Here is a 16,157-nt window from a genome sequence, read left to right on the forward strand (position 1 = left end):
ACCTGCACTATCCACCCCAACTCTGCAAAACATTTGAGGTGTTTCACAGACTGTTCGTGGGACTTGACACATTGCGCCCAAAGCCTTGTTCTAGATTCATGACACTCAAAAACAAACTTCTGAGCTAGTTGGTCAAACACGGACCTCACACTCATAAATGGCCATTTTGCTGTGTTTTTCAGAGCTCAATGAATGAATGAGATTGTTCTGAATGTTTAATTGTTGAGGCTGCATGTCAGAAGTTCAAGTATATAAACCATTTTATGGTAAAATGTTTTAATCCATACTAAGATGTACTGTACTGTGCACTTAATAAGTTTAAGTTTTTTCATGACAAATGCTGTGGTCAGGAGTCCCTGTATTTTTTTTTACATTTTAATGTCACATGCAACTCTTGCTTGGTGGGCAGTTGAATTGAGAACAACATGGCAGTCAAGCACAGACTTCCTCAGTTTCTCCAGCTGCTGTGCATTTGATAGGGGCAGTCGTGGATCAGCGGTTAGGGTGTCGGACCCGTAACCGGTGGGTCGCTGGTTCGATTCCCCGTACCGGTGTCCATGGCTGAGGTACCCTTGAGCAAGGTACCTAACCCCCACTGCTCCCCGGGCGCTGCACGCGGTCGCCCACTGCCCCGGGTTTGCTGTGTGTGTGTGCACGTCACTTGGGTGGGTTAAATGCAGAGCACGAATTTCGTTGGAGTGAGTTCCCTCCAATGACAAAATATGTCACTTTCATCATGAGTTGAAGTCAGTGGTCAAATGCTGATGTCAGGGTCCCTTTATTTTAATGTCAAATGTTTTGGGAGAATACAGCAGAGATTGTACTTTTAAAGGTGTTCTTGTATGCTTTTGTTAAAATGTTTTTATACATATGACAAGGTACTGTACTGTGCACTTTCAAGTTTAAGTCAGTTCTGTTATGTAAAATGCTCAGGTCAAGAGTCACTGTATTTTAATATCAGTGTTAAGAGTATACGGATTGCACTTTGACGGTGTTCTATGCCGCACTTTCTGATGAGGTCAGAAGTTTCTGTAATTTTTAATGTTACAATGTTTACACATTAAAATTGATTACAGAAACAAATACTTCTCTTTCCTTATTTGTTGTTAAGTTATGGCAATGCTAACTAATTATTTGAGGTGGATTGCAGAAATAATTTTTTTTTTCTGAATTAATGAGAGTACATGAATTAATTCAAATCAAAAATTTTAATTTTTTATTTTAAATGTTACTTATTTTAATTAAGTATGATTTGGTCAATATGCTGCTCTTTTTCACAATGGTTAAACTCAAATGTTTTGCTTTTTCTAGTAGACTCGACTTAATTTTTTAACATACAGGAAAATACATAATACTGATTTTTACCAACTCAAAACTCACTAAACTTGCAAAAAGTAGTTCGAAAATGTTGCCTTAATTTTTTTGAGTTGGATCTAAGTAACAGTTTTTACAGTGTACTCTTGTTTTTTTCCTATCACTCTCGTGCCATGTCTCTCAGGCACATCTATTTAAAGGAAGCAGAAATGATAATCGTATACATGAGGTCAGCCTTAATTTCTCTGCTGGATTTGTTTATTTGTCTGAGGTTTTTACAGTAAAGTATGATTGATCGCACTATGACTGTATTTGCTGTATTTGATGTTTGTTTTTCCAACCAAAAACTACTTATCTGGTAAAAATAGGTATTGCATTAAAATCCCATCTACTTTACAGCCTGTTCTGTTGGCCTTGAAAACACTGACACATCAGACATCCTTGTGACCTGTTTGTGATCTATAATTCCAGAAATTATTGACATTGTCAGATAGCATTAGTGCATTACTGAAGAAAATATTGACTCTTTTTTCGTTTTCATAATTTACTGCATTTTAATATTGACATCAACATACCATTGATCCTTCTTCATTGACGATGTGTCATAATATTCATAAATGACTCTGTCAGATACGCAAAAATAAAGAGGATGCAGTCATGTTTTCAGTGTTTCATGCTAGGTGGGCTGCTATATCATAAAAATCATGGTTATTCAACAGCCAAATACAACATGTGTATAGGTATAGGTGTGTTCAGTGGGTTACATAGTTTTTTTGTTTGTTTTTTTTTTTTATGGAAAAAGACCATAAAACCACATGCTTAATATTTTGTAGGTCCCCTTTGTGCTGCCAAAACAGTTCTGGCCTGTTGGGGGAAGGGACACAGGACCTCTGGGAGAATTTTGTGGTCACTGACATCAGAATGTTGTAACCTTATATTTCTGGCTCATAGCTGAGCCAGAAATGTTATGCTGACAAGATTCAATAAGAAGCCAGTAATAAAGTCGTGTACGATTGACAAAGCTATGTCACTGTCCCCAAATCAATCTTGAGATTTTCACCCATTTAGTGAGCATCTGCTTGCATTGTGTACTTTCTGTGGAGAGAGTGGACATCCTTGTGGAAATCATGACAAGGAGAAGAAGGGAATGCAGAGCAGGAGTAAAGCGCTGTGAGAGGAGGACAGTATAAATTGTGCCTGCAGTCTGTTGTTATGGGGAACATTAAAGCCTAACAAGCTGGAGGAGCTAACAGCACTAACTCAGCTACACAGGGAGCACCAGTAGTGTAGCATTATGTGCTTCACAGAAACTGGGCTGAATGCAGCCCTGTACATCTGCCTGTACGGATTTCAACTCGTGAGAGTGGATGGGACAACAAAGGAGTGCAGTAGGAGGAAGGGAGGAGGGATAGTGGTGGTTGTGAACAACAGATGGTATAACCCTGGGCACATCACTTTTAAGGAGAAATTTTGTACACAGGATATTGAACTGCTGGCCATTGGTCTTTGGCCATATTACCTGCCATGGGAATTCTTGTATGTCATTGTGATAACTGTGTACATCCCTGCCATGACTCGGCATACAAGTCATGACAAGAACGGGAGACACACAGTTTTAACGGAACAGGTTTACAAATTTATTAATTAATAAAAAGCAACTGAAATACATAGTTTCAAGGTATGAGGTGAGTGAGCATAAGAATCAGTGTGTCAGCATTTGGATGTTTCTCCAACAACAGGCCCTGGGTGACTCCTGAGCTTAAAGCCCTGCGGAACCAGAAGAAGAGGGTTTTTATTTCTGGGGACAGAGTGGAGCAGAATAGAGTTCAGTGTGAACTCAAGTACTCAAACAGGTGGGCCAAAAAGAAGCTGGAAGAGCAGCTGGAGCAGAACAACACATGAGATGTGTGGAGGGGCCTAAGGACCATCTCAGGACATGGACTGAGTGGAGCCAGAGGGACAGCTGAAGGTGACCAGCGCTGGGCAAGTGAATTACACCTGTTTTTCAACAGATTTAATTCCAACCCCACCCCCTCTGCAACCCTTCCTCTTCCCTCTTCACACATCTCCAGGCCAGCGGACACTACTACATCACCTGAACATCACCATCTTCACCTTCATCTCCCGTCACCCCCATGTCTTCACACCACTCCTCACTAGCCCCCTCCATCACTATCAGTGCCCCCATCTCCTAATATCCACCCCTTTCCCCTCCTCAACCTCCCTACCCCCACCCCTCTCCTTAACATTGGACCAGGTGAGGAGAGAACCTCTGACGGTTGGGTAACATATTGCGTCACTTCCTGTTTCTACTCTGTCCTACTCGTTCACTTATTGGCATTTGATGCTGGGTGTTGCGGATTCAATTTATTTTTTTTTTTCTATTCAATTTTTTTTAAAGTGCCAATTCATAACAGGGTTATCTCAAGACACTTTACAGGTGTGTAAACAACACATTCAAAAAAAAGAACAGATTTCTTCAATCGACATACTTTGTGTTAGCTTTCACTGTGGTTGGTTTTAACAAATAAGTACACAAGCACTTTAGTAAAAGTTTATTAATTGCACGATCCTCTGGATTCTTTCCTTTGCCGAGCCCCATTCTGTCTCTGTCACTCAGCTTAGCTTAGCTTAGTGCTAGCATGGCTTCTTTCATTCGCTCTCCTTCTGCCTCTCCCTCTCCCGTCTTCTGCAAGGTGTGTAAAATGTTTAGTTATTCCTCTGCCTTCTTTAGTGAGAGTGAAATGTGTAGAAAGTGTAGATTATTTATAGCTTTGGAGGAAAGGCTAAGTTTGTTAGAGGCCCGGCTTCGTACTGCATCATAGTCCAGTAGCCCTGATAGCTAGCCAGCAGCAGTTAGCCTGTATGGACCGACTGTTAGCCGTTCCCCGCATGTCGGACCACGTAGCATTCTCTGGTCCCTTCTTGAATCTGACCAGTGATGACATGTTTAGTCATGGTGGTGTCCAGAAAACAATGTGGCCTTTATAGATAATTGGAAGACTTTTTGGGGAAAACCCGGCCTTATGAGCAGCAATGGCATTCATCCCACCTGGGGTGGTGCGGCTCTTGTATCTACCAATATAGCCAAGTTTATTAGACAACCAACCCCCTGACAACCCAGGGTCGAGGCCAGGAAGCAGAGTCGCTGTCTTACACACTTCTCTGCTGCTTCTGTAGGACTATCACCCCCTGTCAAAAGTACAGTAAATAAAAATATAAATGCACACAGTAACACTAAATTTAACAATCCCATAGAAATAGTGTCAGTGCCTCGTCCTCCCACAGTCCAACTAGCACAAAATTGAAGAAGAAGTGTTAATCAAAATAACCTCATAAAAATACACACTAGCAATTATTCAGAACCAAAAATTAGGACAGTCAGATGTGGATTATTAAATATACGATCACTCCACTTGCTTGAAATTCCCTCAGGATGAATAAAGTATCATCGGTCTGATATTCTGTCTCGCTGAGACTTACGAGATGAAGAATATGTTAGTTTAAATTAATCAACTCCATCTGGTTATTTTAACTATCATGTTCCTCAAGGTACAGGCCAAGGAGGAGGAGTGGCAGCAATCTACCACTCTAGTCTTCAGATTAATCCCAAACCTAAATCTATCTGTCATTCATTTGAGAGTCTCACTCTCAGCCTGTCTCACCAAAACTGGAAGTCAGAAAAGCCAGTTTTATTAGTTGTTGTGTATCGCCCACCTGCTGCTGCTTACTCAGAGTTCCTGTCTGAGTTTTCAGACTTCTTATCTAGTTTAGTGCTCAGTACAGATAAAGTCATTATAGTGGGTGACTTTAACATTTATATGGATGTTGACTCTGACAGCCTTAAACAGCCTTTAACTCACTCTTAGATTTAATAGGTCTCCTTCAGATAGTAAATGAACCAACACACTCTCATAATCACACCCTCGATCTGGTTCTCACCTACGACCTCGAAATTACGAACCTGTTAGTTGCCCCTCAAAACCCTCTCCTTTCAAACCATTCACTAACTATTGAGTTAACTCTAACAGACCTTACAGCATAGAACAAAAAGGTTCACTATAGCAGATGCCTCCTGGAACAAAACAACTGTTTAACACTGCAGCCAGGCTGACAAAGAGCCAGAGCTCTGTTGAGCCTTGGATTCCTGCAGCTCTTAGTAAAGAAGACTTTATAAGTTTCTTCACCAATAAAATCACTAACAGCAGAAAAAATCAAGAAAGAAAGCTCTTTTAATCCTAATCCATCTCTGGACAGCTCACTGCCCATAGACCTCCCTGAGCTGACCTCTAGCATTAATAAATCTAACCCAGCTAAATGACTTCTAGACCCCATCCCAACTAAGTTTCTCAAGCACATCTTTCCTTTGGTTGGCGCTTCCTTATTAGATCAGATCAAGTTGTCTTTAACAACAGGTTATGTACCACAGACGTTTAATACTGTTGTTATCAGACCTTTACTTAAAAAATCTTCACTTGACCCAGACATCTTAGCAAACCATGGACTATATCCAACCTCCCACTTGTTTCTAAAATCAATTTATCAGATAGATTGCACTTCGTTCACGTTAACGATGTTTCCTCTTCACATGTAAGGGTTAATCTCGGCGTTCCACAGGGTTCACTGCTCGGGCCCATTCTGTTCACATTATACATGCTCCCTCAAGGAAATATTATTCAGAAACATGACATAAACTTTCACTGTTATGCTGATGACACCCAGCTGTACTTATCCTTAAAGCCTAAAGAAACAGAGCTGTTAGTCAGACTCCAGGCATGTCTTAAGCACAAAAAGGACTGGATGACCTCCACTTTTTTATTACTAAACTTAGACAAAACTGAGGTCATTGTTTTTGGCCCCAAACATTTCAGCCAAACATTTTGGCCTCAAGTATGACTGTGAGGAACCTCGGTGTCACTTTGATCAGGACATGTCATTTATCCATTATATTAAACAGACCACCTTCTTTCATCTCAGTAATATTACTAAGATTAGGAGCATCCTCTCTCAGAAACAGAGACATTAGCCAGACTCCATGCTGAAAAACTTGTCCATGCTTTTGTTACTTCTGGACTACTGCAACTCATTATTATCAGGATGTCCAAATTACTCTATTAATAGCCTGCAGCTGATCCAGAATGCAGCAGCTAGAGTTTTGACAGGAATCAGCAAAAGGGATCATATCTCCCCTGTCTTAGCTTTTCTTCACTGGCTTCCGGTAAAATTCAGAATAGACTTTAAAATTCTCCTACTTACATATAAGGCCCTAAATGGCCTAGCCCCACCGTGCCTGCAGGATCTGTTAGTCCCATATATTCCCAATAGATCACAGAGTGCAGGTTTACTTGCAGTTTCCAGAATTCATAAAAGTCGAACAGGAGGACGAGCCTTTAGCGATCAGGCACCCCTGCTGTGGAACCAGTTGCCAATCTGGGTTTGACAGGCAGACACCACCTCCACTTTTAAGACCAGACTTAAAACCTTTCTGTTTAGTAAAGCGTATAGGTAGCCTCAAACAAAGTGTGTAGGGCTGGTAAGTATAGTCACAGTCACTTCTTGATATACAGCCACAGGCAGAACAGGGCTGTCTAACTGTTAGTCTTTAATCTCTGGCGTAGCTACGCTGCTATAGGTCTATGCTGCCAATGGACACAAACATGATCCACCGAGCAGTTCCCCCACCTCCTCAACATCACCACCATCTCTACTCTTTCACCTCCTCTCCTCTCATCAGGTCAACATATGATTCATTATTTTAAGTCACTGTGTGTTCAATTATCCTTGTAGTTTTGTGCCTCTCTCTCCCTCCCTTTCTCTCTCTGTATCTTTCTGCAGGTATCTCTCCATCCAGATCCACATGTTGAACTGCATCCAGCCCTATGGCAAACCCAGTGTCTGCTGTCAACATCAGCCCATGTCGTTCTTCTATGTAGTGCTATTATAACTAACTTGAACAACATATCAGCTAAAAAACAAATACATACAATACATAGTCTTTCAGCATTCCAATTAAAACAACCTGTCATGTTTGTCCTTTGTGATGAATGATGCTTATTGCGTGTATTTGTCTCTCTCTCTCTCTTTCATCCTCTTTGTCCTGTCTACCTCTTCTCTTCTACCCCACCTTCACCCGGCTGACTATCAGCAGGATAGTTAAGCCAGGTCCTGCTCAAGGTTTCTTCCTGTTAAAAGGGAGTTTTTCCTTGCCACTGTCTGCTTGCTTGGGGGTTCAGGCTCTGGGTTTCTGTAAAGCACCTAGAGACAATTTTGATTGTAAAAGGTGCTATATAAATAAATTTGAATTGAATTGAATTGAAATTGAATTGAAATTGAATAGAACTGAGGTGGCTGAAAAGTAGGAAAGCTGCAGGACCAGACGGGATCAGCCCTACACTGCTCAGGGGCTGTGCTGACCAGCTGTGTGAGGTGGTCATGTACATCTTCAACCTAAGCCTTAGTCTGGAGAGAGTCCCTGTCCTGTGGAAGACCTCCTGTGTGGTTCCAGTTCCAAGACTGCATACCCCAAGGAGCCAAACCACTACAGACCTGTCGCCTTGACCTCCCACCTGATGAAGACCATCATCCTCAGCCACCTTCGCTCTGTTGTGAGCATAGTGAGGACACTTGGTAGTTTGCCTAGAGCCCGATCATCTGGATGCATGATGCTGTCATCTACCTGCTGCACCGGGCACTGACTCACCTGGAGAGTGCGGGAAGCGCTGTGAGAATCATGTTTTGTGACTTCTCAAGTGCATTCAACACAATTCAACCAGTGCTGCTGAGAGGGAAATTTCAAACGACCTTCTCCTGGCATTCAATAGTGGTCTTGTCTCCATACTTGTACTTCTAGATCTCAGTGCTGCATTTGATACCAGTGATCACAACATCTCCAGAGACTGGACCATGAAATTGGGATTAAAGGATCCTCCTGTCGATGGTTCAAGTCATATTTATCTGACAGGTATCAGTTTGTTAACATTAATCATAATTGCTCCAAGTATATTAAAGTTACTTGTACCTCAGGGTTCAATATTAGGGCCGATACTTTTCACTCACTACATGCTTCCATTAGGGAATATTATCCGGAAACACTCCATCAATTTTCACTGTTATGCTGATGGTACTCAGATAGACATATCTGTAAAACCAGATGACAGGAGCCACCTTACCAATTTGGAAAACTCTGAGGGACTCATTTTCTAGCCAGGCATAGACAGGCATAACCCCAGGTTTCTGTTCAGCATTGTAGCCAGGCTGACACAGAGCCATAGTGCTATCAAGCCTTGTATCCTTGTAACTCCCAGCAGCAATTTTTAATGACAAGATTTTAAACATTAGAGATAGAGTCTCCCATTGACCTTCATCTGCCAAATTCATTCATATTTTCATCTAAACCAAAAACATGCCTCTCAGACCCCATCCCAACTAAGCTTCTCAAAGAAGTTTTAGCCTTACTTAGCACCTCTCTATTAGACATGATCAATCTGTCCCTGATAACAGGCTATGTACTCCAGTCCTTTAAAGTAGCTGCAGTCAAACCTCTCCTTAAAAACCACATACTTGACCCAGAGGTTTTAAGCAACTACAGACCAATATCTAATCTTCCATTTCTCTCCAAGATCCTTGAGAGAACAGTCGCCAATCAGCTACATGACTTTCCACATAGTAATAGTTTTTTTGAGGATTTTCAATCTGACCCTGGAGAAAGATTTCAACTATATCTCCCAGCTGTATTCGTGAAAATTATATTTCTAGAACTCAACATGTGTGTAGCTCTAAAAAATAATTCAAGCTCAACAACAAGGTTATACTATTTTCTAAATCTGAAAAAATGTCATCGCAGTTTTCATCTTTTTTGTCCAACCAACAGTCCAAACCCAAAAGACTCAGCACTACAACTAATGGAAAGATAGCTTCCATCCATGTCTGCATTTGGCCAAATGTCACCTGTTAACACAGTCACTTATTAAACTGAAACACCAACAGGGCTGTCTGTGGCTCAATAGGTAGAGTTGGGCGTCCACTTATCTTAGGTTGGTGGTTCAATCCCCAGCTCCTCCAATCTGCATGTCAAAGTGTCCTTGAGAAAGACACACTGGACCCTGAACTGTTCCCAGTGCTGCAGCATCGATGTGTGAATGGTTAGAGCAATCATTTCTGATGGAAAGCATCAGTGGCATCAATGAGTGAATGCAACAGTAGTGTAAAAGCGCTTTGAGCGGTCAGTACGACTAGAAAAGTGCTATATAAATACAGTCCATTTTCCATTTCTACCAGCAGTGAAGTAGCGCTCTTGTCCAATTTAAACCTATGTAACTATGTAATGTTCTTTTGATGATTTGGATTAAAATCCTGTTGAGCTAGGAGACCATTCAGGTCCTGTGTATAAAAATATAATAATATATAAATAAGTGAGTAAAATAATAACAGCTAAGACATTCATTAAAATGGAAAGTACTTAAATTGTAAATAAGGTAGTTTTTTGCCTTAACCTAACCAAACCTGAATCATAGTATTGGCACATCATGAAACATTCATGCTAAAACAATGATTTCTGATGGCTGTAAAAGCCTCAGAAGCCTCCAGAAGGTTTCATTTGGATGGCGAACACTTAATGTCCAGCTTTTGACCTCTGTGGAGGTACTATAAAAATATGATGAGAAGTAATACTTTTTTAATTTAATTTAAAATTTAATTTACTTTATTCATCCCAAGCTGGGAAATTACTTCTCTGCATTTAACCCATCACTGATTGAAACACACACGTAACATGCAACATGCAGTGAAACACACAGGAGCAGTGGGCTGCATCAGGTGCCCGGGGAGCAAATTGGGGGTTAAGTGCCTTGCTCAAGGGCACATCGGTCAGCTAATGGAGGAAGCATTTCTTCGGATTAATCACTCCACCACACCCAAATGTTTCCTGCCCATCTGGTGGGGGAATCGAACCGGTGACCCTCCGATCACAAGTCACTTCTCCAACCTCTAGGTCACGGCTGCCCCCAGAGATCACTGTTCACTTCAGGGCAGCCTACAAAGAATGTTAACCCACTGCAGCATAAACAATAAAATAAAGTTTTTTTATTTATATTAAGTAGTGGGAGGAACAGAGAGTTTACCTTGCCCAAGCACCCCACTGAACATTTGAAAGGAGACATTAGAGGCCCGCTTTTTGTTTCAGTTTGTGGGGAAAAAATGAAAGTGACATACTCAATTTCTGTGGTTCTAATTATAAACAGTACAGTATTTTCTTTCTAGCTGTCCATTTCTACTCCTATCTTTCATCTCTTTACCAACTCCTCTGTCGTATTCACACACCACTTGTTCTCACACACAGTTTTCTGTGCTACAGTACTCTCTCTCGCATCTTCATGCTGTTTGCCAACTTTTCCGTCTTGGGACATTAAATAAGATCAATGCTTTTTTTCTGTTCATTTCACTAAATTAAGTAAAAGTAGCATGAAAAGTAAGTGCTCAGTGTTGAAGCAGCCCTATCTTGCTCTCTCCTACAAGGTAACTGGCAGAGGAATTAACCTAACATTCATGTTTTTGATGGCAGGGAAAACCAGAGCACTCAGAAGAAACTTGTACAAAGAACATGCAAATACTGTACAGGATGCTAACATCAAACCCTCTTACTGTGTGGCAACAACGCTAACCGCTGAGCCACCAGTTTGTGCTATGTGATTCTTATGGACTGTGATGTGTTGACTGTGGTTAGCTGAACAGCTTCACGCAATATCAGAGAGAGGGATCCTTGCAGAAAGAAACACTCTATTTTTTCTGTCTATGTTAAAAAAAACTGCAAGCACAGTGAAGTTTACACAGCAGGGTGCAGGTGTGTATGTAGACTACTTGATGTGTGCAAATACCCACAATGAATTCAGTGTACATTCTGAACAAAAGTCTACTGTACAGCACCAGTAAATAGTTCTTTGCTTACAGAGTATCAGTTATAGAACTGCATCATTTTTTCTTTTTTATATCATTTTACAACATATTTCAAAAGTGGTATCCATCATAATGATCATGTCTATTTGCTCATTGTCAAATCTACATTATCACTCTTGTTAATTACCCCATTAATATAGCACATTTGACTGTACATTCTGAGGCAGATGCTTATATCTGGAAGATGATTTGTAGTATATGGGCTAAAATGTTTCATTGAAGGTTTTAAATCTAAAGCACTGCTATCACACAAAGTTCTTAACGCAGTTTAGGCTGTGCATATTTTCTTATGCACTCCCCAAATCATGGGTTTATCCTCCCTTTTAACATAAGTCACTCTGTGGAAGCATGGAGATAGGAGTAATTTCATTGTAAGCAGCAACAAGGTTGAATACGCACAGTAACTGTAACTAACCTGAGATGTATGGAAATGCCTGATAAATGTATCATGGCAAATGCATTGTTTAGTCTTACTTAATGAATTCAAATGTGAAACAACATCTCACTGTGAGTGCTGGCACCATAATGCATTGGTAATATCCTGCAGGAGGACATGCACACACGCGCACACACACACACACACACACACACACACACACACACACAGATGTGACATGTAAGGGGGATTTGACCAACATTATACAGATGCCTCTGGTTTTGTCTTTGCTGCCTTACAAAATAAAAAAATAAAACATGGTTTGGGGTCATTTGTGGCAATCTCATCCAAAGGATGGCAGATTTCTGGAGAGAAATTCAGCCTTCTGTGGCTTTTGGGCTGGTTCCCAAGTGAAAAGGGTAAAAGCGGTGGTAAAAGCAGTATCTAAAATGATTTGGGTCTGTGGCCATTTGCATTCAGTGCCCACCCATTCAGGCTTCCACAAATATTTGGTTCATCCCGAGGAAAGTGACATTAAGACTTGCATGCATGTTTACAAGCAACTGAGTCAAGACTAGACTACGGCTCTTTGGAGGTATCTGGGTTTATTACCTGCAAAGTTGCACTGTTCTGTGCCATCAAAATAGAAAATAGAAGCTATTTAGAGAGAAACAGTAGCAACTGACAGGGGAGAGAAATAATGTTTAAAGGGACAAAATCAGAAAATGCTTTATTCTGCAGAACTTATTTCAAGAAGTGCACTTCTCAGATCACCCTTCATTTACATATTCAAAGTACAAAAGCTAATAAATATCTTTTAGCTCTTCCATTGTCCATAGTTTTAGATATGGACTGATTCACATGGTTAATAATTGGAGCATTCAAAATAATTTTGGTCAAGGTCAACCTGACTGGGAAATGTTGGACTTTGAATGTAGATTACATCAGCCTTTTCTGATTTTTGCTTTGCTTAACAGGCTTGACAGGCTCTAAAATTTATCTAAATCTAAAGTTTATTTGACAAAGGTGTGTGTGAATTATATCTCATTTAATATTTGGCTGTGACAAGGGAACATGTCAAACTTAATGGAATGAGCAACTATAAAGATTTAAATAATCAAATGTGATCCGCATTAGACTGAAGACGTGCATGTTCCATATGCTCTTCTGTTTGGTCTTAGCTTTAATGATTAAGGGATATATTGGTTTAAGGAGTCCACTCTAGATATGATAAAGTTAAGTTTATAATATTTTTTAACTTTTTGAGGGAGGGTGGTTGCCTAGTGCACTTTCTGTAGTACAGGACTAGCTGACCAGGACATACATTAGGTGACTGTATACAAGTAGTTGATGTATGGATAGATAATATTACAAATGGATAAACCTTGGCCTCCAGTTGGTGACTTATTCTTGCATAATCTCAAGTCTGGATCTGGATGTACTATATCTTGTAGCCTATTACAAATATACGTTTGCAATTTTGGCCTCCTTATTTTCAGTTTTTTTCATGTCCGTGGTTAAAGGTCCTGGTTGTGACCATCCTTGTTTAAAAATTATTTACGTCTTTTTTCATTACTGACATCACTGGCCCATATTCTATCGGCAAACGAAACCTCCTTAATCTCATTTGAAATGCACTGAAGCGTACAAGCAACCGAAATTAACACCACCAACACACAGCAAGGTGTACAGGACGTTTCCGGGAGAGCTCTGATTTAAAGAAGCTGCAGCACTTACATGTAGGTGATGTTCTGGAAAAGGTCCTCGATGCTGCCGGTACTGTTCCCGGCGCTCCCGCTGAAGTACAGCAGCGGGAAAAATTTGCTGTTGTCGGATTTATTGCAGTAGATCTCCGAGGGCGAACAGGTGCAGGTAGGCGGACAGTCCAGCAAGGAGCTTAGGTAGTTGTGAAAGAAGAGGATAAGCAAATAGAAAATCTTCCAACAGCAACAAAACCTGGGACAGGCACGGACGCCAGATGCACCAAATAACGCTCTGAATCCAGCCATGCTTACACGATTCAAATCTGCAGATTTCTTCTCAACTTTGCAAAAACAAAGAAAAAGAAAGTCTCGATTTCTTTTGCACAAAGTCTTCTCCGCGCATATGTGGGCGTGAGAATGCGTAACTGGTGTTCTCACCTTATTTCTCACACTATAGTTCAAATGTTAAAAATACATGAAAAGACGTCTCCCTTTAGTCCTCTGCTTGTCCGCATGCGTATTTGTTTGTGTGTGTGCGCGTGGGTAAGTATGTCAGATATTTTGATGATGCCAGTCACGCTTTCCTGTTCCTCTGAAGAAAAAACACAGCTGTGAACGAAATGAGGAAAATATCCGCAAATATTCCACGTATATGACATGAAGAGGTCTGAGCGCGTGCAGTCCGATTGTCTCTCTTGACCCACACTCTGTGCGTCGTTTTATGTCATTTCTCTCTCTCTCTCTCCCTCTCTCTCTCCCTCTCTCTCTCTCTCCCTCTCCCTCTCTCTCTCTCTCTAACGCTTTTGCTGTTTCTAGGAGGTGAAAATGGTGGAGATACATGTATAGAGAAGAGGAGGCATAGAGAGAAAGGCTTCATCCTCCATGAGCTTCAAGTCCCACCTACTGGGCAGACTGGGAACACAGATGCGCCAATTGGGGTGAACACACGCAGTAGCTTCTGTTGTTTGTTTCTGTTGTGCTGGAACAAAACACACATACATGCACACACATAGACACAATTCATTTATGTCTGCTGCCATCCCATATGAAAATAAGCACCCTGTGACATTAAGGTGACGTGACATTTCTGTCTGTTCAAAGAAAAATGACCAACCAAGTAAATTAGCCTGACGAGATGGATGGAATCAATTCTCGGGGCCTAAAGCCAGCCAAGGTTCACTGTGGATAGATTGGTTGTATGTTATTTGATTAATTATGAAATTGACTGGGTAAAGGCTTGTAGATGGGCCCTTTCCCAAATGGAGGAGGAACAATGATAAGGATGGTGGTGTTACCTTCAGAAGAGGGAAAGTAAAAAAAAACAAAAAAAACAGTCCATACAGCTGTGAGACAGCTAGCTGGGAATGGGTAGAGGGTGCAGCAAGCCCTGTCAGTGGTTATTAATGATGAGCCTCCTCTTTTCTTATTTTCTTGCATGTTCCTAATAACTCCTGCCTCTTTGTGCCCCAGGTCCCTCTCCAGCTCTTCCATTATTCACTGCATCTTTCTTGGTTTCATCCCTTCTTCCAAATTTCCCCCTTTTCCAGTCACTGCTGTCTTGCTCTCCGGATCTCCTATCTCCCTGATCATGATGCCATATTCACCATACCTACCCCTCTCCCTGGATTATGGATTTATGTTTATTGGACTGTTGTTTGAACTCACCTGCCTGTTTTCTATTTCTCAGTTCTTTGGTTATTCAATAAAAGTTTAAAAATAGATTACAGGTGTGGAGAATGAATGTTTACATATGTAAACAAGGTTTTATGAATGAAAGTGAACCTGTAACCATGTGACCAGTAGGTATGTGTGTGACATCACCTGTTGCACACTATATGTGTGTCACACACCAACACGCTCTCCCTCATTCTACTACCTTCAGAAGGAAAAGCAGGGTGAACCTTCACAGTGGCAATAAATGGTTACATGTTCACTTTCATTCAGAAAATTGTGTTTCCAAAAGTAAACATTTGTTTATATTTCATTTCATGAACCTGTAACCATGTAGCAGCAGTATACCCAATTAGTCATAAGGAGAGTGAGTTGGCACCACACACAGGTCAACATAGCGGCATTCATAGACGCAGTGGTTCAGTGCCCTCCTTTTCAGTGCTTTGTTTGGCTGTTTGTGTGCATATTGTTACTTGTCCTGATACCATCCTGAGAGGCAAACAACATCTACAGCTAGCGACATCCTAGTGGATATCGCCAGGTGCCCAACTCTCCATGGATTATCATCTCTGCTGGAAGGCGACGAAGGCAGCACAGGGAGAGGAGAAGCAGGAGCAAGGCTGCTGAGCTGGAGAGCTGTGCTGAAGAGGCTACAGAGGCAGCCACACAAACCACCGATCCCCAGTTTTCTATATATGTATATATATTTATAGCTGTTTCCTGCTCACCAGTGCAAGATCCCTGGCTAACAAGATGGATGGCCTAAAAGTATATGCACTCTGCTCTTCTCAGACACCTGGCTTCATTCATCCACTCCATATACAGTTATCGAGGTAGTGGGCCACACGGTACACTATTACAACAGGAACCAGGGAGAGCAGAGGAGGGGGGTTATGCATTTCTCTGAACAACAGCTGGTGCATTAATACTAAGACTGTGAGCAGTCACTGTTCCTCAACCTGGAGTATGCAGGCCCCAATACCTTCCCCTGGTTGGTTCCACTGTTGTCATGATAACTGCTGTGTGTATTCCACCAGATGCTAATACTAGCTCAGCCCTCAGACATTTACATGACACCATTAGAAGTCAGCAGAGCATGTATCCTGAGGCCATGCACATCACTGAAGGGGACTTTGACAATG

General features: G+C 41.3%; 1 protein-coding gene across 1 annotated transcript in view; it reads right to left on the reverse strand.

Annotated features, from left to right (window-relative positions):
* Nucleotides 1-14,103, reverse strand: part of LOC124062040 (NT-3 growth factor receptor-like) — a 161,525-nt gene extending 147,422 nt beyond the window's left edge. Inside the window, exon 1 of the mRNA XM_046394470.1 lies at nucleotides 13,379-14,103. Coding sequence (XP_046250426.1) covers nucleotides 13,379-13,650 — 272 coding nt within the window. The 5' untranslated portion in view covers nucleotides 13,651-14,103. The remainder of the gene's footprint in view (nucleotides 1-13,378) is intronic.
* Nucleotides 14,104-16,157: the final 2,054 nt, after the last annotated feature.

Source organism: Scatophagus argus, chromosome 7, assembly GCF_020382885.2.
Source record: "Scatophagus argus isolate fScaArg1 chromosome 7, fScaArg1.pri, whole genome shotgun sequence".
Taxonomy (NCBI): Eukaryota; Metazoa; Chordata; class Actinopteri; family Scatophagidae; genus Scatophagus; species Scatophagus argus.